General features: G+C 37.5%; 1 protein-coding gene across 4 annotated transcripts in view; it reads right to left on the reverse strand.

Moving 5' to 3' along the window:
- Positions 1–1,736: 1,736 nt before the first annotated feature.
- Positions 1,737–26,459, reverse strand: part of LOC124428344 (hemicentin-1) — a 153,764-nt gene continuing 129,041 nt past the window's right edge. For 2 of the 4 annotated variants that reach the window (XM_046972285.1, XM_046972286.1), the window contains 6 exons: positions 4,962–6,423; positions 3,210–4,435; positions 2,814–2,982; positions 2,476–2,663; positions 2,074–2,328; positions 1,737–1,897 (listed from right to left, as the gene is read on the reverse strand). In XM_046972285.1, coding sequence (XP_046828241.1) covers positions 1,737–1,897; positions 2,074–2,328; positions 2,476–2,663; positions 2,814–2,982; positions 3,210–4,435; positions 4,962–6,423 — 3,461 coding nt within the window. Of the gene's footprint in view, positions 1,898–2,073; positions 2,329–2,475; positions 2,664–2,813; positions 2,983–3,209; positions 4,436–4,961; positions 6,424–14,308; positions 15,051–15,362; positions 16,130–26,459 lie in introns of those variants that run through there. The other 2 variants (XM_046972284.1, XM_046972283.1) reach the window with 2 other exon arrangements.

A 26,459-nucleotide genomic window follows, 5' to 3' on the forward strand; every position in this document is an offset into this window, starting at 1 on the left:
CTTCGTGTTTTTCACTTGTATCGAGTGTTTTCTTTTTTATTTAATTATTTAATTAATTATTTATTTAATTATTTATTTATTCATTTAATTAATTAATTTTATTTATTTATTTATTTATTTAGTCCGAGATTCGTCGATCATACTTTTCGTTCTGTTTCGTTTCATTTTTCGTGTGTTATGTTGTGTTCGTTCGTTTGTCTGTTTGTTTATTTTGTTTGCATTAAGTATGGCCTCTTTGTGGCATCATCGTCAGCCTTCGCACACACGCTACTTAAATATAATACACTAGAAACGTTCCCCCGTCCTTAAGGAACCAGTCAAGGTCTCTCGGACGGATTATCGTTCAAGGGGGACGACGAGGAGTATTGGCCTCACAACTGTTCCGACAGTATTATCACCGTTAGCGTTTGAACGTTGTCATTGTGATAGAGTTTATTGTTGGAGGCATTGTTGAACGAAACTCTACCTTCTTCGAGATTTTCACTAGTTGTATTTTCGCAACCTTCGGCCTCGGCCCTTTCCCCTCTTGGTACGTCGTTATCATCTTTATCATAATTTTCAATATTCTCATCTTTCGAGGAGAATCCGGAATTAGTTTCATCCCTCTCGTCCTTGCTCGTATCCAGTTCCTCGGTAGATACGATCTTATCTATCTCGTTCTCATCTTCCTTCCTCGCGCACGAAGAAAAATTCTTTTTATCCGTGTAAGGGTATCTCGTTGGTAGGCCAATAGAAGATTCGATAGGAATAAACGTATTATCCGAGGTCGTGGAACGATATCTTAGGGTACGTTCGTTACTCGGTACAGAGTCGCCGTCGGCCCGACGAGTTAAATTGGCCGTTGGTGATATTCTCGAGATCGTACCTGGACTAGGACTTTCCGTAGGACGTAATAGGGACGGCGATGGCGTAGAGAATCTCGTTGAAGAATCATAAGTTGGGGATCGTACGAGTGCAACAACGTCCGGCTTGATCATAGTCACTTCCTGTAGACCGTATGGACTTCTTAATACTTCTTCAGAACTTCTACGATTCTCGGGTAGTTCGGGGAGAGCTTCCAAAAGACCAGAACGATCGACTCGACGAGGTAGAGTACCAGCATGACCGGCTATACTCTCGGCACCGATTGGCCTGCAGTGTCGATAACGTGACGACGATGTGTCCAAACTTGAAATTTCTAATAATCCAGATCTATCGACTCGTCTCATAGTGGTTCCACTATCAAAATCATCGATGGAACTTAATGGACGAGGACTTCTCTGTGTTAGATAATAATCTTGTTCGGATTGGCCACCATAAATAATTGGATTACAACGTGGCGAACGTAGAAAATTATGACTCAAATTGGTCGTAGTCGTTGTCGCCGTTGCCGTTGCCGCGACAGTTGCGGCCGCATTAGTTGTCGTCGTTATATCCAACGTTGTTGTAGTAGTAGTAGTGGTTGTTGTTGTTGTTGTTGTTGTTGTTGTTGTTGCTGCTGCTGCTGTTGCCGTCGTCATCGTTCCCGTCTCGGACATGGCCGACACCGCTGCTGCTGCTGCAGCTGCAGCCACAGTCACGTGGCCAGACGCACTGGGTGTCACCGATTGCGATTCCGAGGGATTCTCGATCACTATCTCCATTCGATGGCGGTGGTGTTGATGTTGTCTGTACTGCGCCAACGGTTGCCGATGGGGGGCCTGCTGCTATAGCCAAGTAGTACGCGTGTTTCCGGCTCGCGAGCCGGTAGGCAGGTCTCAGACGATTATTTCTCTGATAATTCTACGGCCACGGCTGTTGGGAGTCGAATAACCGGATTCTAAACTCTCGTCGTAGGACAGGCTCACTTGTTGCGGTGGCTTCGTGTCCTCGTCGTAATTTTCTTGATAGGGTAATCCAGAAACATCGTACGGCGAATCTGAAATATTCGAAATGAAATTAATAATCATCGATCGATTAAGCTCTGTCGATTCATCTTTTAAAACGACCCACGTTTATTGCTTTTAAATATAGCAGCAATCGTCGAAAGACAAATAAAGAGAAATTTATCTTTGAACGAGTCTTCGGTTTATTTTTATATAATAGAATACGAACCAACGTGTTTTTGAGACTTGACAACCGTAGCGAATGGCTCCGGGCAAAATTGTTGCCGACTAAGATTATGGCTCTCCCTGTAATGTGGGTGCGCCGGATAATCGGACTCGGTGGTGGCGTATCCACCCAAATCATATGGTTGGTTGACGCCGTTTGCTGCCGCCGACTTCATCTGCCAGATAGAATCTTGTGAATTCACCGAGCCGCCGTTGTTTGAATTTGAATAGCTATTGTCCATGTAACCCATATTGACACCTACAGTGCGAAATGTCTTATTAGAAATTTCCATTTTGTACTAAACGAATTCTTTAGAAAGAGAAAATTAAGGTAAACATTTTTAAAGCGTGGCACGTATTAGTTAATGCATAGGAACCCTTAAATATAGAGTTATTTAACATTTACCGTTCTCACCGTTGATGTTATGATTGGGCTGATGATAACCGTATCCAGGTTGAGCATAAGCAGGACTCTTTGAATCCTCCATAGCTAGTGCATGATCCAAACTATGTTCGAGGGCTTTATTCTCGGCGTAATAAGGCGGTGGTGCTTGAGTTTGTTGACCATTTCCAGCTACTAAGCTAGGTCGTACTCTGGAGAAAACGTTTGAAAGGAAACATATCGTCAAATGGTTTGTCGTCGATAAGTATTTTTTCTATCGACTAATCTTTCGACTATTATACAGCTAAAGCTTTATATAATTAAAACGCGTAACGTAATAATGTTGATACGCGTAAACTTACGCGTTGGTATCCATTTCATAATCCTTGGCCTTGGCAGCGTGCTTTCGTCTGCATCGGCAGAACAAAAGTAAGAGAGCGGCGAAAAGTAAGAAGACTGCGCCGCTAACTACCAGAGCGATCAACGTCGGCGTGGCAAGAGCACCAGCTTGCGCTATATAAGACGGGCCGACTGTTTAACAGAAAGATTAGGCGAGGCTAAGGATCAAAGCGTACCACAAAACATCTCATATTGTACGAGATCTCAATCGACAACGAGAAAAGGAAGAGAAAGACGTAAGAAAAAGAAAGAAAGGAAAGAGAGAGAGAGAGAGAGAGAGAGAGAGAGAGAGAGAGAGAACAAATTTAGACGTACAAACATGTTTTATGGCCGATGAAAATTCTAACAAACAAACTCACTTTCAGCCTCGGCATATTCTCCACACTTTTGACGATCGGCCTTTAGACATAGCCTAATTCTGAGACGTGGCTCTGAATCCGAAGATTCCGGATCGTCTAGGATACTCTCTCTTTGCGTAGGTGCATTTCCTAATACTTCTAAAGGCCACTCCTCGACGATTCTCCATGAATTGTCCGTTCCGTCGAATTTCTCGATCGAAGCCACCAAAGCCAAACAAGTCGCGCCAATATTTATAGCCAGGGTTCCGGTCTCTGGATCATAGCTGACGCGAAGCGGCGTGGGTATTTTCGCTACCGCCGTAGTTGCGACCACTTCGTCCGAATAATCCGAATGATTCTTCGTATTGTAGACCTTAACTTTAAAGGTATAGGTCTGATGTTGTTCGAGATTTGTAACGTTGCAAGGATTCGATCTCCTGCAATCCATTTCGAGCCACTGTCCAGCCGGTCCTCTAGGTGGTGTACAATCAGGAGTTATCACCTCGTCACCTCCAGCTACTCTTCGATAAGAAACGAAATATTTCGTTATCGGTAGACCACCGTCGAAACCTAATTCCCAAAGTAACGCGACATGAGTCGGACCAATATCCATAGCCGTTATGTTGATTGGTCTTTCAGGTGCACCTTTAGGTTGTAATCTGATCGTCGAAGTAATGCTACCTTGAGCATTGGCCGCTCGACATGTATAATCACCGTAATCTGATTGTTTTATATTGGTCATTCTTAAAACTGAGGTATAAACGTCGTAATTGTCGCTGCTCGTAGATATCTCGTAATGACCATCGCTAGACGATCCTTGTAACGTCGCCGCGTTATTACCAAAACTCCATTGAAATTCTGGCTTCGGCCAAGCCTGAACTTTACACGCAACTTCGGCGGTTTCACGTAAATTGTATGCAACCTTTCCGTGCTGATGTAAAATTATTGGCTCGTGTTCGACCTTCAACATCATCGTCGACTCGACCTTTTTAACTTCGTTAACGAAAACGCACGTATACTTTCCTCTGTCACTCGCTATGATCTCATCGGTTTGCGGACGAGCATGACCCAAAAAACTCAATGTTGAGTTCACGGTTATCACGTTACCATGACCTTCCGAAGCGGTCGTTATCACTTTGTATAATCTTTCGTCGGCCGTTAACTCTTGGTCGTCCTTCAACCAACGCACGCTAGGCCTTGGCTTCCCTTGTGCCACGCACGACACTTGAAAGGAAGATTCTCCGACTCTGCGAATAGAAATAGAGAAAGCAAACGTAGAGATATATATATATATATATACATATGGATATACATGTACATATACATATAGATATGCTTATATATATATATATATATATATATACACATAGAGAGAGGGAGAGAGAGAAATTTGACTTGGCAGTTCGAAGCGATTCGTTCCGATCGATCGTGCAAACATCATGTGCGGTTTCTACGCTTCGATGTTACTCTCAAAGGGAACTCGAATTGCTTCTTTTCTTTCCTTTCTCTCTCTCTCTCTCTCTCTCTTTCTTTTTTCTTTTTTTCTTTTATTTTTCCTGCGTGGAATAAGTATCGAGAATCGCAAACTATTTATCTCTTTGAAGGGTTGAATTTATTTCCCGTAGAGAATCATTAAATGCGCGCGCGCGAGAAAGAGAGAGAGAGAGAGAGAGAGAGAGAGAGAGAGAGAATTCGTGAGAAAGGAAAATGCAAGGATGAAGTCGCCAAAAAAAAAACAGAAAGAAGAAAAGAAGGAAATGCCACAATACTTACTTTCTCGTGACGTGAGGTTGTAATTTCGTGAGTATCTTCGGAGGTTGATGAACTGTGAGATTAACGGAGGCAGCTTCACCATTTCCAATCTCGTTCATGGCGTAACATTTGTATGTACCTTCGCTTCCCAAATGTACAGAATCAATTTCATACTTAGGGCCAGAATTTTCGGTTCTAACAGGAATATTTTCACCGTCACCCTCCTTCCACCATTTGTATTGAGGTTCGGGATAACCTGCGGGACTAGCCATACAGGTTAGAATAACTCTGGAACCTTCGACGGCTACAGGGGAGTCTGGAGTTACTCTGGCCGGTCCAGGCTTGTGCCTAATTCGAACGGTGACGTGTGCTTTGGCCGAATGATTCCTTCGTTCGCCACCGGTCGGATGAATGGTATTAACAGCACGACAAGTGTAATTTCCAGCGTGATCGGCCGTGACTCGAGTTAATCTCAATATCGAACCGGATTGTCTGAACTCCGGGCGACCTTCACGGAGCCACTCGACTATGGACGGGGCTGGATTGGCCGATACGTTACAATGTACCGTCACGGTGTCCTCAACCTGAGCGATTCTAACGCTCTCACCTTCGATAGACACGGTCGGCGGATAAAGTACATCGAGTAGCAAAGAACTCTCGCCTTTCTTTCCTAGACCGTTGTCGGCTTGGCAAGTGTACTTGCCAGCATCTTGCAACGTTACCTTTTGTATAACATGTTGAAAGGTTGTTGCAATGAAACTACCGTCGCGCCACCAACGTACCATACCAACGACTGGTTTCGAATCCACGTGGCACTCCAATGTTGCGGTACCATTCACCTCGACTTTCAATGGATTTCCTGGGCCTACCGTAACGCGAGGGAAATAATTAACATCGAGCGTAACTGTGGCGTTCAATGTCTCCCCTTCTCTCATAGCACGATTTCTTACTACGCATCGAAATATAGCACGATCGTCTTCCTTCGTTGGCTCGACCAATAACGTTCTACCGGAATGAAGGAGAGTCGTGTTGTTACCCCGGTACCATCTTACCTCGGGTTCAGGACTACCGCCGTTCGTATTACACTGAAGTTCCAATCTTTGTCCTTCGGTAGCGGGCGCCGAGGTTGGAGATATCGTTGGTGGCCCTGGTGCTCTTAACACCGTCAAAGTGATATACTTCCTATGGATATCCATACCCGTACTACTCACTTTAACTCGACACTCGTATTTCCCATTGTCCCTTTCGTACGAAACATTTCTTATTTGTAGATCGTAACGACCTTCCTCGAGATTCATAAAGACGTTATAATTCGGTGATAACGAACGATTCTCGATCGCCGCGTTGTCATGATTGTTGTTCGTATGGGTCAACCAAAAACACGTTACATTTTCCTTTGGCGGCTCGAATCGACATTGCAATTGTACCGTTGAACCCTCGTGCGTGTCCATCTGCGTTTCCTCGACTCGGCCCTGTGTTAGAGCTGAAACAACAAAGATAATTCATATTTAATGTCGAACGAGCTTCGTTCCTTTGAAAAGTTTTATATTCGATAATTCGAAGGAACAATTAAAAAAAAAAAAAAAGAAAAAAAAAACTAGCAAACTAGGAATGTGTCTTGAGATCGAAAGGGGATGATTTTACGGCAGACGGGTTAGCGACACCGAAGTAAATCAGGCCGTGCGTTCTGCATCGAAGGGAGTCATCGGCTCGAAACTGAGTCGTCGTGCGACGCAAGCATACGGATCGATAACACTCTTCTCGTCAAAACTATATCGAATAACTTTATCACGACATTTTTTCTCCTTCCTTTTTTTTTTGTTTTGTTTTGTTTTGTTTCATCGATCCTTTTCGATCTCGTTCTTATTTATATGTTTATCTTGTTCGTGTCAAACTTTAATGTCGAATTTGTATTTCTACTATCGACGTCAAATTTCGATTCTTGGAATACAAAAATATATATATATATATATATATAAATAGATCAAAATTATATCAAATAGATCGTCTGGATTTGTATATTGCTCATGTAAAAAATGCTACATTTAGTATGATCGAATTAAAAACAAAGTTAGTCCTATAAAATAATACAAGATCGAAATAGATTCTTGGATGAAATGTTCGATGGTATATATCAAATAGTTAATTCATTAAATTCCTTTCGATAAATCTCTTTTACATACCTAATATAAGTATAAACGTACGATCATAGAAAATGATATAGAAAATGTTGACGATCAAATTGATACTATCGTGATATTAATTTGAGAAAGTAGGACGATAAAAGGGATTGATTCCCTATTGTTATCAAAATTATATCAAAAAGTTCATCCCGGAGAATTATTTTGGATCCTTTTAAATTTATCCCTTTAATAACCAAATACATTTATATAACGTTAATTGTATTACAATCGTAAGTACGTTTGGGATTCACTATCAATGAAATTTTAACGTGCTCTCGTATTAGCATGAAAATCGATTGTAAAGGGATTAAAAACGTTAGGCATATGGATCGATAGCACTACGAGTACCGTTCGATATCTCGGAACCACGAGACTTGTGATGTCCCTGCGAATGTGCTTCGTCATTGGGTCGCCTAACGGTAAAATCACCGGTTCGACTCTTTAACGATATCGAGAGAGAGAGAAAGAGAGAGAGACCTCTTCTCCTCATCTCTTGGCGTTCATTTTACGACCGAGCAACTGCGGTAGTCAACTTCTTTCTTCTTTTCTTCTAGAGTTTTATGTACCTCTTTCTCTCTCTCTCTCTCTCTCTCTCTCTCGCTTCCCTCTTCTCTCCTTTCATATTTACGATCCATCGGTTTAACGCGATTTACTTCCGTGAATTTTCAACGTCGAAAGGGGAGGAAAGGAAAGAAAGAAAAGAAAGAAAATTCTCCGCAAAATTTTCACATCATTAATAAGAACGGCGCAAGTTATTATCTTTGAATATTTACAATATTAATCATGCACGATGGAATCTATCCGGTGTATTGTCACAGGTGTTTTAAAAACGAGAGACCACCATTGGTAATTTATATCATCGTACGTTCGTAATATTCTTGAATGATTTTACGTATCGACGATTCCATTTTCAAAGTCTTTTTACACGGTAATTCCTTTTTCTCTTTTTCTTTTTTCTTTTTTTTTTCTTTCTTTCATTTTCCCTTTCTTTTGCTTTTCCGATCGTAAACAATTCTCTAAGACTGTTGCAATTTCCACGAATGGTATAGGAAAACGTGAGAATTGAGTCTATAAAAAAGTAAAAGAAGAAGAAGAAGAAAAAAGATACCTAATCGATTTGTAAAATCACCTAAGAACTTTTTACCACATCCTGTATAATCAATCGAGTTTCTTCGAGGAAAATTTATCTTCTAAATCGAATTTAGAAGACGTACGATCTTTTTTCTCACGTTCCTTTTTTTCTCTTCTTTTTTTTTATTTTCTTTTTTCTTTTTTTTTTTTTTTTTTCAAAGGAACGATACTTTCCAATTGACAGGAAGAAGTTTGTACATTCGAAGGTGTGAACATACAAACGTATAGATAATACAGATCTACGAGAGCACAAAATTTCGTATTCCTAAGACGCCTATGCTTCTTAGTTCTCGTGCTTCGTTTCGAACCGTACTCCGTATTTACCATGTCTCTGTGTACTACCAGCCCTCTCGCTTATTTGAAAATAATCCACAAACGGACTTTTACTCCTCTTCTTTCTCTTTTTTCCTCCATCTTCTTCTTTTTCTTGTATTATTTTTTCTTTTTTTTTTTTTTTTTTTGATACACTATACACATACATATACGTATATATATATATATACGCGTGCGCGTGTATGTATGCGCGTATATATAAAAAAATCTCGAAAAGATTTTCGATCGATAGTTATAGTAAAACTTTAGCGATGTACTTCAAGATTAGATTCGTTCGTAGAGGAATAGAAAGCGCCTACGAAATGACGGACGTCCGTCCTCGATTTTCCACGTTTCACGTGAATAAAAAGAGAGAAAGAGAGAGAGAGAGAGAGAGGGGTGTATATATATATATATATATATATATATACATGTACATATATATGTACAGCTGGATGCGACTGCGTACAACTCGTTGGTTGACATTCCTCTACAGAGCAGAATGACATAAACAGTGAAACAAGTACGAAAAGGGTAAAAACGCTCGACCAATATGCGTGTGAACTTCGTCAGTGGTTCTCAATTTAAAATGATTCGAAGGAAAAATCGAAAGAGGTAAAAAATATTAGAGAGAAAAAAAGAAGAAGAAGAAGAAGAAAGAAAGAAAATACTTCGCAAAAATTCTATTCGAAAAGAAGTTTGTTTTAAAGAGTTTTTAAACTAAATCATTAAATTTAATTGGGAGTATTAAAGATAGGTAGTAGTTGGAAACGTAAGTTTCCTTTTTCTTCTTTTTTTTTTCGTTCTTTTTTTTTTTTTTTTTTTTTTCTTTTGGTCAATACGAACGAATTAGTCGAAGTTCTCGAAGGAGTTACGGACGTGTAATGACGTAGTAAGGCTTGGAGAGGAAGATAGGATGATGGTGATGGAGAAGGAGAAGAAGATGGTGATGGAGATGGAAAAGGTGAAGGAGAGGGAGAAGGAGGGAGGAGCATAGAAAGCGGCTGGAGAGAGGAGAGTAATGGCGAGTAGTGGGAGATTAGCCAAGGTGAATAGAACCACGAAGGAAGGCTTCGATGTTAAATCCTTGTATCATTTGTTCGTATATTTCTTTTGAATGTTTAGATACGATTGAAAAAAATCATTCGAACGTATGAATATATATATATATATATATATATATATATATATATATATATTTATTAAGAGGAAAAGAGAGAGAGAGAGAGAAAATAATAAAAAAGAAAAAAAGTTTGATATTTAATTCCATCGTATAGGAATAACTTGTATAACAATATTCGACGTATTTGAAATAAAACACGTATAAGTCATTCATTTGGAAGATGATAAAGTTCCAGATTACAACAACTGCTGGCAAATCATTAGGGTGATTTATGATTTGAAAGAGTCATTTTTAACGAGCAGTAACCTTTCCCTGCAATTTCCACCTTCACAAAGCGCTCGGTTATACCTACTCCGTCATTTGTTATAACTCTCTCGTGCATTCCGATTGGATTGCGTAAAACGAATTACGATGGACTAGTGTAGTATAGTTATGCGTACGTACGTAGGTAGGTATACATATATGTACACATATAAATGTTTCTTCCGTGTGTTCGCCATCACGAGATTCGAACGTGTATGCATTCGATCGAACGAAGAGAGTATAGAGATGCTCGTTCTATGCCTTTGCCGAGTCGTTAGGCGATTTCTCCCTGGAGGATTTAGATCTCTATGACAAATCGTTTCGGGATACGAATACGACGAGCTCTTCTGCACGATGAATGGAGCAACCGTTTTAGTTTCGATGTTATCAAGATATCAGGATAACGCCTTTATGCTCGTTCAATGTCGCGTTTGGTTTTTCTTCTTTTACAACGTTTCTTTTTCTTTTTCTTTTTTTTTTATTTTATTTTTTATTTTCTTTCTTTCTTTCTTTCTTTCTTTCTTTTTTTATCAGTCAACAGCGTCTACGATAAATCGATTAATTCTCAATTTCTTTTTTTTTTTCCCCCCATTGTATTGCATTTTTCACTTTCCTTTTTCCTTCCTCATTTCATCCCTTTTCTCTTTTTTTTGTTTGTTTTAATTTTATATGAACGAAATAGTTTACAATAGTTTGTGACGTTAATAACGTACATACATAGATATACTGTTGTAATAGAAAATTGTATGAAAAGTTACTCTCTTTCTCTTTCTCTTTCTCTTTCTCTCTCTCTCTCTCTCTCTCTCTCTCTCTCTCTCTCTCTCTCTCTCTCTCTCTCTCTCTCTATCATTGAAAAGGTTCCACGCTGAAACTCGGTTGGAAACTTATGTCGTACCCAGTTAGAAGTTTTTCGCGATACTGTAGGAAAGCATCTTATCGAACTTCATTCCGTTCGCGTCATTAGCACGCGCGCGCGCGCCTTCTTTAACCGAAGAGAAAAAGTGCATAGCATGGCATTGGCGATCGTACGACGTTCGTTCGTTCGTATGTACGTTCGTGTACGCTCATTGGTTCGTTCTTGAGCCGGTTAGAAGAATACAAAACGCTTCGGGCACCGAGACGTACGTTTTTCTCTTTACTTTACGTTCGAGCGCCAAGACAGATAGTTCTCCTTGCATTTTACACTTATTCTCGTTCGAGCTAAGATCGAAGAAAAATCGGTTTTCTTACAGTGAATCTGATCTTTCTCATTTTTTTTCTTTTTTTTTTTATCAATATCATTTTAATTCGAACGATCGAGGACAATATTTCTTTTCCTTTCTTTTTTTTTCTTCTTTTTTTCTCTTTCAAATATAATATTACATTCTAACGCGTTTGATAAATTTTTTTCGACATATATATATATATATATATATATATATCATTCCCTTTCTCTCCCATTTTGATATTATAATATGCTAAATTTGTGTGTATAAAAACAAAATAAAGGTTTGACCCTTATGAATATATGCATCTTTCTCGGTATCGTATTTCACGTTCGCGACACGCCAACACCCATGCACGTAACATAATTTTGACTTTCCTTCGTAGAGACGAGCCCCCGAGACTCGTTCGAACTTTGATTCGGAATTTATGATTTCGCACAGGATGCGCCCTCGGTAAAGTGACATAAACTTTGCTTTATGCATCCGCGAATTTCATAAAACGATGAAACATTTTCCTTCAACGCGTTTTTAAACTTTTTTTTTCCCTTTTTTCTTTGACGATGCCACGAAGAAGTCCAAAGTAATTTATATGTTACTTATATATATATATATATATTTTTTTCTTCCCTTTCACAAAAATATATCTGGAATAAATATGTTGAGAATCACTGTTCACGTTGGCTCATTGACATCGCGACGCATCTCGCGAGATAATCCTATGGATTTACACGAGAGACTCGTTCGAACGTTGATTCGAAATTTATGATTTCCTAGGACACACACGAACGAATGAACGAACGAACGAACGTTAAGTATAAAGTGGGTATAACATCGTAAATCGTACTTCCGTTTGCCGGACTTCGGTCAGCACGAAACTCTGCCTCGCGATTCGCGATAAGTCGAGTCGTTCGTCGCATAACTTACTTCGCTACCGGAGTCGTATTCTATGCCATCGTATTTACCGATAACAGAATCGCTCGACCGGACCACCGATCGTCTTTATCTCGGAAAAGAAGGACCTCCTGAGAAACCTCCGGTTTGACCTTTAAAAACTTACTCTACTTTAATCCTTCCTGTCTTCTTCTTCTTCTTTATTTTTATCTTTTTTCTTTATTTCTTTCTTTCTTTCTTTCTTTCTTTTTTTTTTTTTCATTCTATTTCAGAGTAGAAGACGATCTTTTATTAAAATCCATGACACTTCCCGAGATAAATCTTTATCTTTCTTTATTCCTCACCATTTTAATTATATTTTCCATTTCATTTTTAACTAAACGATATATACGTGCATATTAATTTCAATACGTATTATAATTATAATTATCGATAAAGCGAATGAAAACATATCTTCGTACATTATATATGTATGTATATATATATATATATACACGTATATATTCTTTTTTATTTAGGATATTAAGATCGTTTGGTATTAAAAAAAAAGGAGGGGAAGGGGAGGAAAAAAATTGGAATACGAGATGCTTGCTTAATATGAAAAATTATGAAACCCTGTCAACGTTGAAATTTCTGCTTATGCAATCGATGTTTACGTGATATCGTATACGATGGAAAGGGACGATGGCGTTAATACGACAGAAATAAGCGGGATATCTACTCGAAGACGACGCATCATCGAGTTTCATACGACCGATCGATCTCGTTTTATTCGCTTTACTCTCTTAGAAAGAGCTTTGCGAAAGTCGAACCGTTGACATCGATCGTTCGCCACCTTCATTGATCTTATAAAAAAAATTTCAAAGGAATCATTGGCGCTAATATAAAATTATCTAAATGATGGAATTATTATTATCGTCTTACACCATTATCCTATTACAAAAGTTTAGATTTAATCGCTAAGAAGAGAGAGAGAGAGAGAGAGGGAGAGAGAGAGAGAGAAAGAGAAAATTTATGTTTCATGACATACGCACGTATAGTTTAGGAACATTACCAACGAAACTCCTAATGCTTCGACGGACGATGTTCTAATCGCGTATCCGATAATACCATACTTAAAGAGAAAGTCGAATAAATCATAATCGAAATTTATATCGTTATAAGCATAATATTTTGGATATAATTCTACGGTTCGCCGATTAATAATTGAGTTGAGAATTAAGATGAAAAAATAAAAAATAAATAAATAGATAAATATATGAATAAATAAATAAAAAAGGACAAAAATTTTAATTATCACATTAAATCTCGTATCGTTCATTCTCTTTATTTAATCTCGCGATTATTAGAACTTTTTCAATCGAACGACGTTATCTCTCTCCGCGTTTTTAAAAGTTTCGAAGAACATTTAAAAAAAAAAAATAAAACAAAAAAAAAAAAAAATTCGCTTTGCTTATCGCACCATCTCGATATAATCCGCGTTAGTTATATTGACCTCGATCATTTGAGCACACTGAAAATGTAACTCGATGAAACGAAGCGAGCTTTTCTCACCCTCCCCTATCCCACCTCACCCCCTCCAACCTCCTGTTATCACACGCATCGGTCATTCCGCATTTACGAAAGCGTTGACGCGAGGAAAAAATAAAAAAAATAAAAAAGAGAAAAAAGAAAAAAAAAGAAAGAGGAAAAGAAGAAAAAAGACAAAAAACGAGGTACGTTACGCGCGGTTGCATCTCAGTTGCGTGTAGTGCCTAGTAGATGCATTGATAGTATATATACGTTGAGTACGTCACGTCACGTGGTAACGACTTCATTGATATGCGCGAACAGAACGATCAATTTTCACGGCCCTATATTTGATTTATCTTTTCATTTTCATTCTTCGTTGATGTTCATTAGGTTTTCTTAAAAAAAAATCATTCACATTTTCAATATTAATTCGTGCTTGTAAATCAAATTAAATTAACGATGAGAAACATTTTTTTCTTTCCTATAAAGCGAGTGTAATACAATAATATCATTAATGTATAATAATAATATATAATAGTAATAATAATAATTGTTTAGAGATTTTTTTACAATAGAAAACGTACGAATGAATTCATTCTTATTCAGCATTGAATCAGTAACCTCTAATTATACATACATATATATATATATATAAAAATTGTATTATTAGATATTAATGAAAAGTGCAAACGTTCCGGATATACTCACCACTGCACAGAAGTAAAATGTGCAGCACCGCTATCCGTGTGCTCCGCGTTATCCTGAAGGCACGCTTATCCATATCGAAGAGATCCTCTTTGAGAGAGAAATAAAAAAATCAAAGTTTGAAAGAAATAATCGCGTATACACTATTACTTCTTCTTCTCCTACTTTTTTTCTTGCTTCCTTCCTCTCTCCTTTTCCTTTTTTTTTGTTTGTTTTTTTATTCACTATCTTCTTTCACACGTAATCTTTTCATTGAATATATATATATATATATATATATTCTTTTTTTTTTATTCCGTCGAATGTACTACACGTTTACACAAATCGAATCGAACTTTCACCTTCGATCCGAGAACACACGTAGATCTCGTACTCATTGCTTCGATCTTTCACCACATTCACCTATTCTTTATCTTTTAATTTTCTTTTTTTTTTTTTTTCTTTTTCCTACTTCTCTTCTTTTATCTTCACTTTTTTTCGCACAATCCTTAAGGACACTCTCTACATCTCCACCTTCGAACTCGTTCTCTTTTTCACGATCACATGGTCGTAGTGATCATTAAAATATAATCCAATATTAAAGTGAAATCCAACTTGTGTTAAGAGATCCCTTCGTAAGCACGAACACATAAAATATGTATATATATATATATATACACGCGCGCACGTACGCATGCACGTACGTGCACACACACACACACCCACACACTAAAATTATCCCTTTAACTTTCACCATAAAATTCTTCTAAATTTTTATCGAATAAATAAAAAAAAAAATTATACATATATGTATATATACGTATATGTATATATATATATATATATATATGTATATATAAATATATATAAATATATATAAATATATAAATAACGTCTTCTCTCGTGATTTGGGGAAATAAAAAAAATCACACGAAGGGATGTAAACGGAAAGATATGGATAGAGAAAAAGGGAGAGAAAAAGGGAGAGAGAGAAAAAGAGAGAGAAAGAGAGAGAGAGAGAGAGAGAGAGAGAGAGAGAGAGCGAAAAAAATTCAAGACAGTTTGAAGCAATGCGCACCTCTCGACGGTCGCACGGCAACTGAGCGTGGGGTCGTGCGCTGCCGTTGCAACCCCCCACCGTTTCTCACCGTCCCTCCCCCTTCTCAGTAGAACGACAGCCGTTGTTCGCGCGCATAGTATTCCATCTCTCTCTCTCTCTCTCTCTTTTTCTCTCTTAGACATTTTCTTCGGTCCCGGCAAGTTCTGTAGGTCCCATGAAACGACGACGGTTGCGATCATTTTCAACGTTGATAGCGCAGTCTGGTGTAAGGGCAAGGAAGCTTAGGGCCTTCTCTTCCGTACTTCAAATAAAGTGGGGGAGAGGATCCCGCCAGGGCAGGTGGTTCTTTCTCCCTAAGGCTAGGCCCGAGGGACCGTCTGCCCTCCCTTTTATATTCTCTTTTCTTTTTTCCTCTTTTTTTTCTTTCATTCTTTCTTTCTTTATCTTTTTCTCCCTCTCTTTCTCTACACCGAAACCTGCCCGTGACCCTTCGTGCCTTATACTCCGTTTCGGTTCTTTTTTGATGAAGGGCGGAAGATGAGATTAGAATGACTGTTAACCTATGAATATCCGTCGTGGATCAGTAGGAAGTCGAATTTTGGAATGGAAATTTCGTTATTCGAGAAACGTGACAATTTTGCTGTAAGTTTCTTCTCTCTCTCTTTCTGTCTTCTTTTTTCTTTTTTTTTCCATCCTTTTTCCTCCAGAGATAGGGAAAAAATTTTCACGAGATTCCTAACGGCGAATTCTTCTATTTTCATCCGTCCGTGTCTTTTTGACATCGAGTATCGATTCTTCTTAAAAAGGATCGAAGTAATATCGATAGGAAAACGTGACAATTTTTACTGCGACTTTCTAAGATCCTTATCGCTTCTTTTGCTATGTATATATATATATATATATTTTCCTGTCGGAAAATCGATTTTTAAAAGGTTAAAGTAATGTTTATTATTGAAAACTCTGACAGGTATGTACATATGTAGATGCTAAAGAGAAATCAAAAGAGCTTTCATACGCTTCCCTCTTCTACTTTTATCGTCGCTTATCGATTCCTGTTGCGGAATTCTGTCACAATTCGCTTTTAGGAAGTCGACGTTCGGATATGGCGTATTTACGAAGGGTGAAACCGAGCTCAAAAGGATTCGCGAGCATGCAAATCCGCGAGTCTCTGCCTTTCGCACTTTGCCGCTTCTATCTGGAATATAGTAACGTTCTATATATGTCTTTCTTCTGTATATAATATATATATATTATACAAGATATATATCTGTAGATATATACATACATATATATATATATATATATATATATATATATATATATATATTTGTATATATATGTATGTAGATTGTAGAATATAACGCACAGGGCGTCAATGCCGTACACACGGCTTCATCCTATTGGCGTACTTTGTCCGTATGCCTATTACGTTCCCGTCACACGACGGATCTTGTACTCAATCGGCCTATACAAATCATAAACAGGCCCTATGATTCTACTAATACCGTATTCATATTGCGCATTCAGCCCTTTTAGTTCTCTATACCGATTGGAAAATCCCGATGGTACGACTACGTTCATGTTCCAATGCAATACCGTAAAGCCTAGACTCGTTCTAGGAGATTAGATTTCAAAAAAAAGAAAAAAAACAAGAAGAAAAAAAAAAAACAGAAAAAGTTAGGAGTAGATACATCTAAGTACGTGCGTACGCATATATCTAGGTTTTCTCTTTTTTTTTTTTATTTTTCTTTTCCCTTTTTCCTTTTTCTTTCCTTTACACTTCGTATTTGACTTTTCTTTCTCTCTCTCTTCTTTTTTTTCCTTCCTCTTTTTCTTCTTCTTCTTCTCTTTTGATTCTATCACGTTCATTTAAAAATTAGAAAATTGTTGGGGAAACGCGAAAGCACGTTGGAATTTTCTTTCGACGATTTGACGAAGGTCGAGCACTCTTTAAAATCGTTTTTATCGCGTTGGAAGACGATCGATTCTCTCGTCGTCGACACGATGAAAAATTCTAATGACACATTTAGCCCTTATCCTGATCTATGAGACGTCTCAAACCGAAGAACGACGTACGGTGGTGTATTCTCTGTCTCTCTTTCTCTCTCTCTACGATATTCTCTCTACGGGAAGACTTCTTTATCTGACGACTCGAAAAGCAGCAGCTAACCTCGACAAACGTAGTCGTGACACGCGAATTTCATTCGGATAAAGCGCCTTGCAAACTACGTTTCTCTTCTTTTCTTGTCGGTCTTACTCTTTCACATTCCCTTATCCGTCTTCTGTGTTACTTCGTTATAACAACTGTACTATACTCTATTACGTACTAACAGTCTGTTAAAATTCGTCGATAGAGATAGAGCGTTAGAGGGAAATGATACGTGGACGTTAATGAGTCAACGATAACGTTATTTTATGCAACGTTAGCTATGACAGAGAAATATTTCATTGCATTAATCATTAACGATTGCAATACGATTGCAGCAATAATTCATTATCGATCGCAATTTATCATTAAATTTTTCTTTTTCTTCTTTTTTTTTCTCTCTTCACCCTTTTCCCTTTTTTTTCTTTTTTTTTGTTTCTCCTCTCACAAATGTTAATCGTATTGTTTACGATTAAATTTATTCGGTGGTATTAAATTTTTATACTTTACGAATGAAATTCAAATCTTTCGTTATTGTCAATGTAACATTTTATTTCTAACGTGAAAATTGTTCTATATCGAGTGGTTCGTCAATTATTCATAATATGAATTTATTGATGATGATTCGAATATGCAAATTTTCAATCAATCGACGAGTATGCCTTTAGACATCGTAGATCGATTAATACGTCAGAAATCATTGACGAAATATTTCGTAGACTTGTATGTTCATTGACAGATTGGTAATCATTGATGGACTATATTTAAACGTATGTTTTCATTCATCGGAAATTATTGATGAACTATTTATGTTCGTAGATACGTATATTCATTGATTAGTTTCAAACGATGGAAATATCATTCCATCAGAATATAATTAGAACGGAAATTATTCTTAGAAATTATTTGAAGGATGTGGTATTAAAAAAATTCCTCCTTCTCCTCCTCTTCTTCTTCTTCTTTTTTTTTTTTTCTTCGAATCGAATTTTTTGTACTCTTTGGTCCAGGTTTCTTCTCGATGAGTCCTGGCTTCTCTCGATCTCGAACGGAGCAGGTGTCTCGTTCCTTCGCTTCCGATTTGCTTCGCTACCTGAAAATCGAACTTTGGACCATCTGTCGCGTCCTCCTCCTTCTTCTCCTCCTCCTCCTCCTCTTCCTCCTTCTTCTCCTTCTCGCGTTTCTTTTCTATTTTCGTACGGAACACAGCCGACGCGACGACGCCCTCTCTCCCCCTCTCTCCTCTCTCTCTTATCTCTTTCTCTCTCTCTCTCTCTCTCTCTCTCTCTCTCTTTCTCTCTCCGAATTCCAGACGCGTTGCTGCAAACGAACGAAATGTATTTTCGAAAGCGCGCACGCATGAACGAAAGTGATATTAAGCCGAGTTTAGAAAGTATATGCCTTTTTTTTCGAAGGGCGAAAGAGAGGGGAGGATATTTTCTCAAGAGAACTTTTACTTTTCGTAAAATCATTCATATTCTTTTTGTTCTACTTTTTCCTTTCTCTCTTGTTCTTCCCAATCATATCTTCAAACCTTTATACTTCATTTTTTATTTCTCTTTTTATCAGTCGTTTTGATCGATCGTAAAAAATAGAGTCGAAATTAAATCAAAATTAGATAATGGATACAATAATGTTCTTATTAGATTTCGTTCGATTTTATATGAAATTGTAATTAATTAATAACGATAACGAAAAAATGTAATCGAGCATATAAATTTTGTTCTCTCAAAATATTGCTCTTTACAAAAATATTATGAAGAAAATTAAATGTATTAAGTTGCGCGGAAAATTGATATTTAAACGGTATAAATTAAATAAATAAATATATATATATATATATCGATTAGACGATAAAATTCGTACGTGCTTGATATATGTACTACATGCAAAGACAGAAATTTTTCTGGCATACGTTTGAAAGACGAGAAAGTTCTGCGCTCTCGCTATTGAAAATGATCGTTTGTCTCCGCAGAAACGGCCTCGGTTCGTCGTTGTTGGATGCTAAAATCGTTTGCTCGATGCCGAGCGTATAAATACATAGACGATTCCCGCGAAACACGCATTCGTAATTAGGGCACCACGCGAAAATACATGGCGAGACGTGCCGTTGAAAATGCAACGTTCTCACTCTCTCTCTATCTCTCCTTCTCTGACACGTGTGTTCGAATTTTAGATCAGCACGATCGACGTTCACAAATTTTTCCATTGTCTGTCTCTCTCTCTCTCTTTTTTTTCTCTCACCCTCTCTCTCTCTCTCTCTCTCTCTACGTTTATAACAGCGTTAATGTTTTTCTTTATTTTACGATACTCCAAAAAAAGTAAAAAAAAATAACGATCGAACTACTACATTGTTACTTTATAAAAGCAAACTTCATCTACATACATATACACATACGTACGTACTCGTGATGTTGGACAAATATATCTACCGACGAAAAAAATATCTACTCTTTTCAGAGTAGAAAGACAGAGAAAAAGAGACAGACGGGGAGAGAGAGAGAGAGAGAGAGAGAGTGAGAGAGAAAAAGATTAATGAGATTTTTCACGTAGGAACTTTAAAACAATCGGTGAAACTGTGTCTAAAAGAAAGTAGTACAAAGTTAACGAGGAGAAAATAATTGTGCGTTCGTTATCGTTCCAATCCTCTTTTCTATTTTCATTATAAATTTTTTCAAACTGATACAAAAGACATATATATATATATATATATATATATATATATATATATATATATATTTAACGAAACAAACGTTATTTATATTTGGCTGATCGAAATGAAATAAGCTGATGTCGATTCCGATTCCGAGGTTTACGATTCTCGATGGTCTTCAGGGTTGACACGGTTCGTTAATGCTAATCCCAGTGTGACAGAGATAGAAAGAGATAGAGATAGAGATAGAGAACAGTATAGATAGATTGCAGATAGGACAATGCAATTCGGAACGTGATTGTCATCGAGTCACGTCGCCTTTAATCATCGATGATCTTCGATCCTATATATCTCGAGGATTTTACGTAAATACGACAGCATAAGCGAGCTTCTATTTCCTTCTCCCTACCTCCCACCTACCTCTCACTCCCCTTATGTCTTCCTCCTTACCCTTGTCTCTCTCTCTCTCTCTCTCTCTCTCTCTCTCTTTTAAAATATCCGTCTATCACTATCTTTATCTATCCTGTTCATCTTTCTCTTTCTCTTCCTCTTAACGCACGAACGCCTCGTAATGGTCGTCGAAGACCTTTACTTACTCACGACAAACGAGTAATTCAATTTGCTCGGATTGTCCCGTTAGATACGATTGGAGAAGGCACACGATGAACCTTCGAAACGAGGAGCATTGCTTTACCATCGATTCTTTCTCTCTCTCTCTCTCTCTCTCTCTCTCTCTCTTTATTTTTTTTTCTTTCTTTTCTTTTTTTCTCCCAAACGCACAACGGGGTAGTTTGCCGGATGCAATTAGCTTTTTTCTATTCCAGTTAAAACCATGACGTTTGAAAAGGATCGTTTGCCACTTAAACGTCTTTTGTTTCTCTCTCTCTCTCTCTCTCTCTCTTTGACGAATTAAGATAATAATAATAATATAGAAAATAAAAAGAAAGGATATATAAAAAAAAAAAAAGAAAAAACAAAGAAATAAACAAATAGAAAGATCAAACAGGTTAATAATCGAAACTGTGGATAATTTATCGAAACTTCGCCGATGTTATCAGATCGTATGAATATTTGAATTATCTGTTTCGTGTCATCATCATCGTCATTGATTGTTCATGATCTCGTCGTTTGGTCTAACGATAGTGAAATCGTCGTTGCAGTTGCGTGTCCGATCAAGAATTAAGCCGCAGGTCGTGTCGATTCCCCGTACCTTGTCGTGCCAATAAACAAGCTCTCTCTCTCTCTCTATATATATATATATATATATATATCTCTATATCTCTGTCTCTCTCTCACCCTTTCACCCTTTAACCCTCTCACCCTCTCTCCTGGTCATATGTACATATTTCTGAATGTATGTGTGTATGATGGTAAGCAATCGCAAGATATGCCCTTCCGGCATCAAGTATGACCCACATCGTAGAGCCAAAGCGAACCCGTTAGGCCGAATGAGCCAAGTTAGAGCGAGATAGAGATACATAGGTAGATAGGTAGATAAAGAGAGAGAGAGGGAGAGAGAAAGGGATCTCTGCAAGAGAAATCCGTATACGCTTTGGCAGACAACATGGATACATAAACGCAAACATAAACGTTAGCAAACGTAAGCAACGACGTTATGCATACGAGACAACTCTCGTATCCGTATCATCCGTGTCTCTTTTCTAGAAGATTAGACGTTTGTTGTTGATTTCGTCGTTGAGATAAGATCTAGATTCGTTCGACTTTGTGTTTTCAACGTGAACAGCAGGTGCATGTACGTACATATGTATCTAGTCGAAACAATTGGATGGTTAGATCAAACATGATCTCTTCTTATTTAAGTTTCAAGATTGTAGTTTAATATTTCAATAAATTATTTTCTTTTTTTCTTTCTTCTGTTTTTTTTTTTTTTCGATCGATATATAACAATAACAATTTTGATAACCAATCTGATATAGAAAGGATGAATATATTTTGTTGTTTTTCGATTCAATAGGAACCGATTGATTCGATGGATTTCATGAAAATGTTACGAAGGACCATTCTCTTGCGAAGTGGTGTTATCAAAGTTGGGATTTCCCTTCTGTTAATCTGCTTATTCCATTTATCCGAAAGTTCATAAACTCGATATTGTCGAACCCTGCCGATTTACAGCTAATCACGAGCGACGTTCTCAACGGATTTTCTCGATCACGAGCTTCTCGTAGTTTCCAAATTGTTCTACGAACGTAACTTTGAATCTACCAATGTATTTTCCGTCTTCCTCCATCTTTCTCTCTCTCTCTCTCTCGATTTATATATATATATTTCACCTGTTTTGCGATAATGATACGTAGATACAGATAAACAAATTTGATAAAAGCAACCTTTCCGAAAGGGATTAGAAATGAGAAAGGAGGAAGCCCTTCTAAGGTCTCTCTTTGCTTACGTTGATTGCAAAGGTAAACGAATGCCCTTTCCTGTGGCCTCTTCTCGCTCAGAGAATTTGGATCGCTTGATCGTTAGGTAAAAGAGAAAAAAGAAAAAAAAAAGGAAAGAAAAAAGGAAAAGAAGAAGGAAAATGGAAAAAGGAAGAAAAAAGATGAAGAAGAAGAAGAAGAAAAGAGAGAATGAGAAGAAAATAAAAAGAGAATCGTTTCTAAGCACATTCGAATTACAGATATCTACATATATATATATATATATATAAATTACACATATGTGCATGTAGTCCAAATGTAGATATATGCATTAAATGTACGTATATGTACACGTATTGTTGATACGTGTTAGATGTACATATATGTACATGTATTTCAGACACGCGTTAGATGTACGTATTTGTACATGTATTGCAGATGTCTATGTATTTATACAAATATACCTTTCTCTTTCTCTCTCCGTCCGTCTGTTTCTTTCTCTTTCTCTCTCCCTCCCTCCTTCCTCGCCTCCCCCTCTCACTCTTTCTTTTTAGACCAACCTCGCATTCATGGCAGCGATAGCGCGAACACGATAAGCGCAACGAGCGATGCTTACTCGAGTGCCACGAAGCTGCCGCATAAATATTCGTGCCGGCGACTCATTATCGCCGTCGTACTCGGTTCATTACCCTAGCAGGTCCTTTTGACCCCACGACTACGAGGATCTTCTCTTCTCTTTCTCTTCTCTCTCTCTCTCTCCTCTCTCTCTCTCTCCTCTTTCTTCTCTATTTCCATTTTAACGTATACATATATACATATATTACATATATATGTATGTATATATATTTATATATATATATCTATGACAAGTCAAAGTATTAAGGTTCTCAGTATTACTTTGAACTTTCGAATACGATGGCTCTTGTGTCTATCTCATTCACCGAGTCGTTATCGAATTAGTAGACAATTTTGTTAACAGACTAACTGGGCTATACAACGATATATATATGTATATATATATATGTATATATTCGTAAGTAACTTTGACTAATTGTAAGTTTTGTCGCTCAAGGAACCGTCCTAAGATTTTCTTGATTTTCTTGAATTATGCTCTTTGACAAGCTTCGGAAGAGAACTATGTATGTATGTATGTATGTATGTATGATAAATTGTATAATGTCACCAACGAACGTTATTTGATATTTTTGCTTATTTCGTCTCAAGATAAATCGACCATCTTCTTTTACACACGAGTTAACTATTTATCTTATTCTCACTCTTTCCCTCTCTCTCTTTCTCTCTCATGTTTTTCATTAACGACGAGAGAATTATTCTTCTCTTTCCTTTTTTCCCCTCTCTTTTCTTTTTTTCTTTTCTCTCTCTTTTTTTTTTGACGTTGCAAACAGAAATAAGAACGTTTAAAATTTCAATGGTACTAATGTAATCATTCATTGTTTCCCTTTTCGTGGCAAAACTTCAACTGAAACAAGAGTCTTACATACATAGTATAATACCGTTAGACGTGCCAGATAGAGAGTACTTTATGCCAGAAGGGAAAAATAATAGTGGCAAATCAGTCGAGTAGGTGGCAAACTTGGCAACACTTGTATATACACCCTTATTCCCTCGCTTTATCGCTCTCTGCGAGTATATTAAGATTGATGGAAAGAATTCAGAGAGAGAGAGAGAGAGAGAGAGAGAGAGAGAGAGAGAGAGAGAGAGAGAGAAAGAGAGTGGTAAAAAGCTTGCTCGTGTTGTTGATCTATGTATCGACAAGGGAAAAACAAACTTTAGAAGAAAAAAGATGAACGCGTAGAGATATATATACATGTGTCTGTATGTGTGTATATATATGCATGTATGTAGGAATACCTATCCATAGATTTCTCGAGTCATTGACGCAACATTTCAAGTCCTTTCGGGGTTAACTTTGTAAATAAACATTCTAGCTCTCGACGTTGTTATTATCTTAGAGTTCTTGGAATTACTTACCCTCTAGTTGTCCTCAATTTGATTCATACATCGTTGATAAAAGGATCTTAGTAAGAGTCGAGCTCTCGTAAGATACAGATCGTCTAAGAAAATTAACTCGACTTCGAAGGATTTCTCACAAGCGACTTTATTTTTCTAAGGTAAATCCTTTCATCCGGTTTATTAAATGTTACAGAATATGATATCTATATTATACTAATGCCAATATCGATAAATCGTTCCCTAATATCAGTCCCCTATTCTGAATTCTCCAACAGTTTGGGATCGAAGGCCCGTCGAAAATGCATTTGATTAAATGGCAACAATTCTGGAACTGTATATTAATCGATGCTTACCTGTTTTCGCCAGCATTCAATCCTACCGTTCTAGAAATGATTGCGGCCAAAATAATTGCGTTCCGATTAGCGAAATACCGTTCCAAGTTGCGTTTAAATTGATCGGTTTCTATTGTTATTAAGCGTTGATCACTATTATGGAGTATGAATTTTAATAATTGTTATAAATTATTATATATGTATATTATAAGTTTTAATATAGTTATAATATTACATTAGATAGATAAGGACTAGATGAGTCAGTGGAAGACATGAATCATATAGCTACATACGTATTTATCTTTTACTATATTGTATATATATATATAGATATATAAATATATATAATTTCTTATCAATATATCTTGGGTATTAATACGGCACACGTGCGTAAGTACTATTTATTATGACAAAGAATAAATGTTTTTATTTACTCGGTCTTTTCAAGTCTAGTCGAGCGATCAAGAAAACAAGTAAAAGATGTCCTAACGAGATCACGTTTCTCTCTCTCTCTCTCTCTCTCTGTTCATTCTTTCTGAGAGATGCAGAGAGAGAGAGAGAGAGAAAGAGAGACGATCAAGAAGGGTGGCAAAGAGGTCTCCACAGTGAAACCGTTCCACGGACAAGTCGTTGCCATTCGTCACTTCCGCTTGATAATCCACATAGTTTTTCCATGGCGGACAACGGTCGGGCAGAGAGTAAAAAGTACTTTGTCTTCTTAGAATCGTTGGAACGTCCAACCGACGTTCCAACGTTTCCTACTTCATCGCGATCATTCTTCCGTATTATTTCTTTATCATCTTTTCATGAAAGGAGAATACATCGCTATCAAGTGTTCGTCGTCCAAGGTTCGTCAAGTTTTCTCGATGAATTATCGACCAATTATCGATTGAACGACCGACAGACCGATCGATCGATCGATTGAATATTGATCCACAGAAGATCGAACATTGATCCACGTAAAATCGATTTAACCGATCGTACGTGTGCGAAACGGAATAATGCAATTCGTCTAAATGGACGAAATAGTAGTATACTCGATCACGTTTCGTTTAGCTAGAAATAAATCGTAATTAAAGCCTCGTCACTCTCGTCATTTTCAAATCGCAACTCGAAATCGAACCGTTCCAATCCGTTCGACCAACTTCGATCGATCGTTCGATCGATCGATCTTCGTCGAGCAAATTCGCACATCGGTTTTCGCAACGTGTAAGAGAGAGAAAGAGAGAGAGAGAGAGAGAGAGAAAGATGGAGTGAGAGAGGAAGAGAGAAAATAGCTGAATAACTAAGAGCTTGGGATATTGTTATCGATGGACGAGGTGTTTCTGTCAGGTTTGTGTTTATTGAATAGGATGATCGAAACGTGACCCTTTTCTAATGAACCTTAGTCTGCTTTAGTTATTGACTTGATACCTATTAAAAGGATATAACGTTGTGACATAAAACGAGCCACGTCTTTCTCTCTCTCTCTTTCATACCTTTTCTATAATGAAAACATTCATTTTCGAAGGATACGATTTCTTTTCATCGAATTTATTAACGTTACCGATCTCTGACGATCATCGTCATTCGATTTCTTTTTTCTTCTTCGAACTTTAGAAAGTTCAATCTCTAATTTTCTCTTCTCTTGGAACA

This window comes from Vespa crabro, chromosome 12 (genome assembly GCF_910589235.1).
Source record: "Vespa crabro chromosome 12, iyVesCrab1.2, whole genome shotgun sequence".
Lineage (NCBI taxonomy): Eukaryota > Metazoa > Arthropoda > Insecta > Hymenoptera > Vespidae > Vespa > Vespa crabro.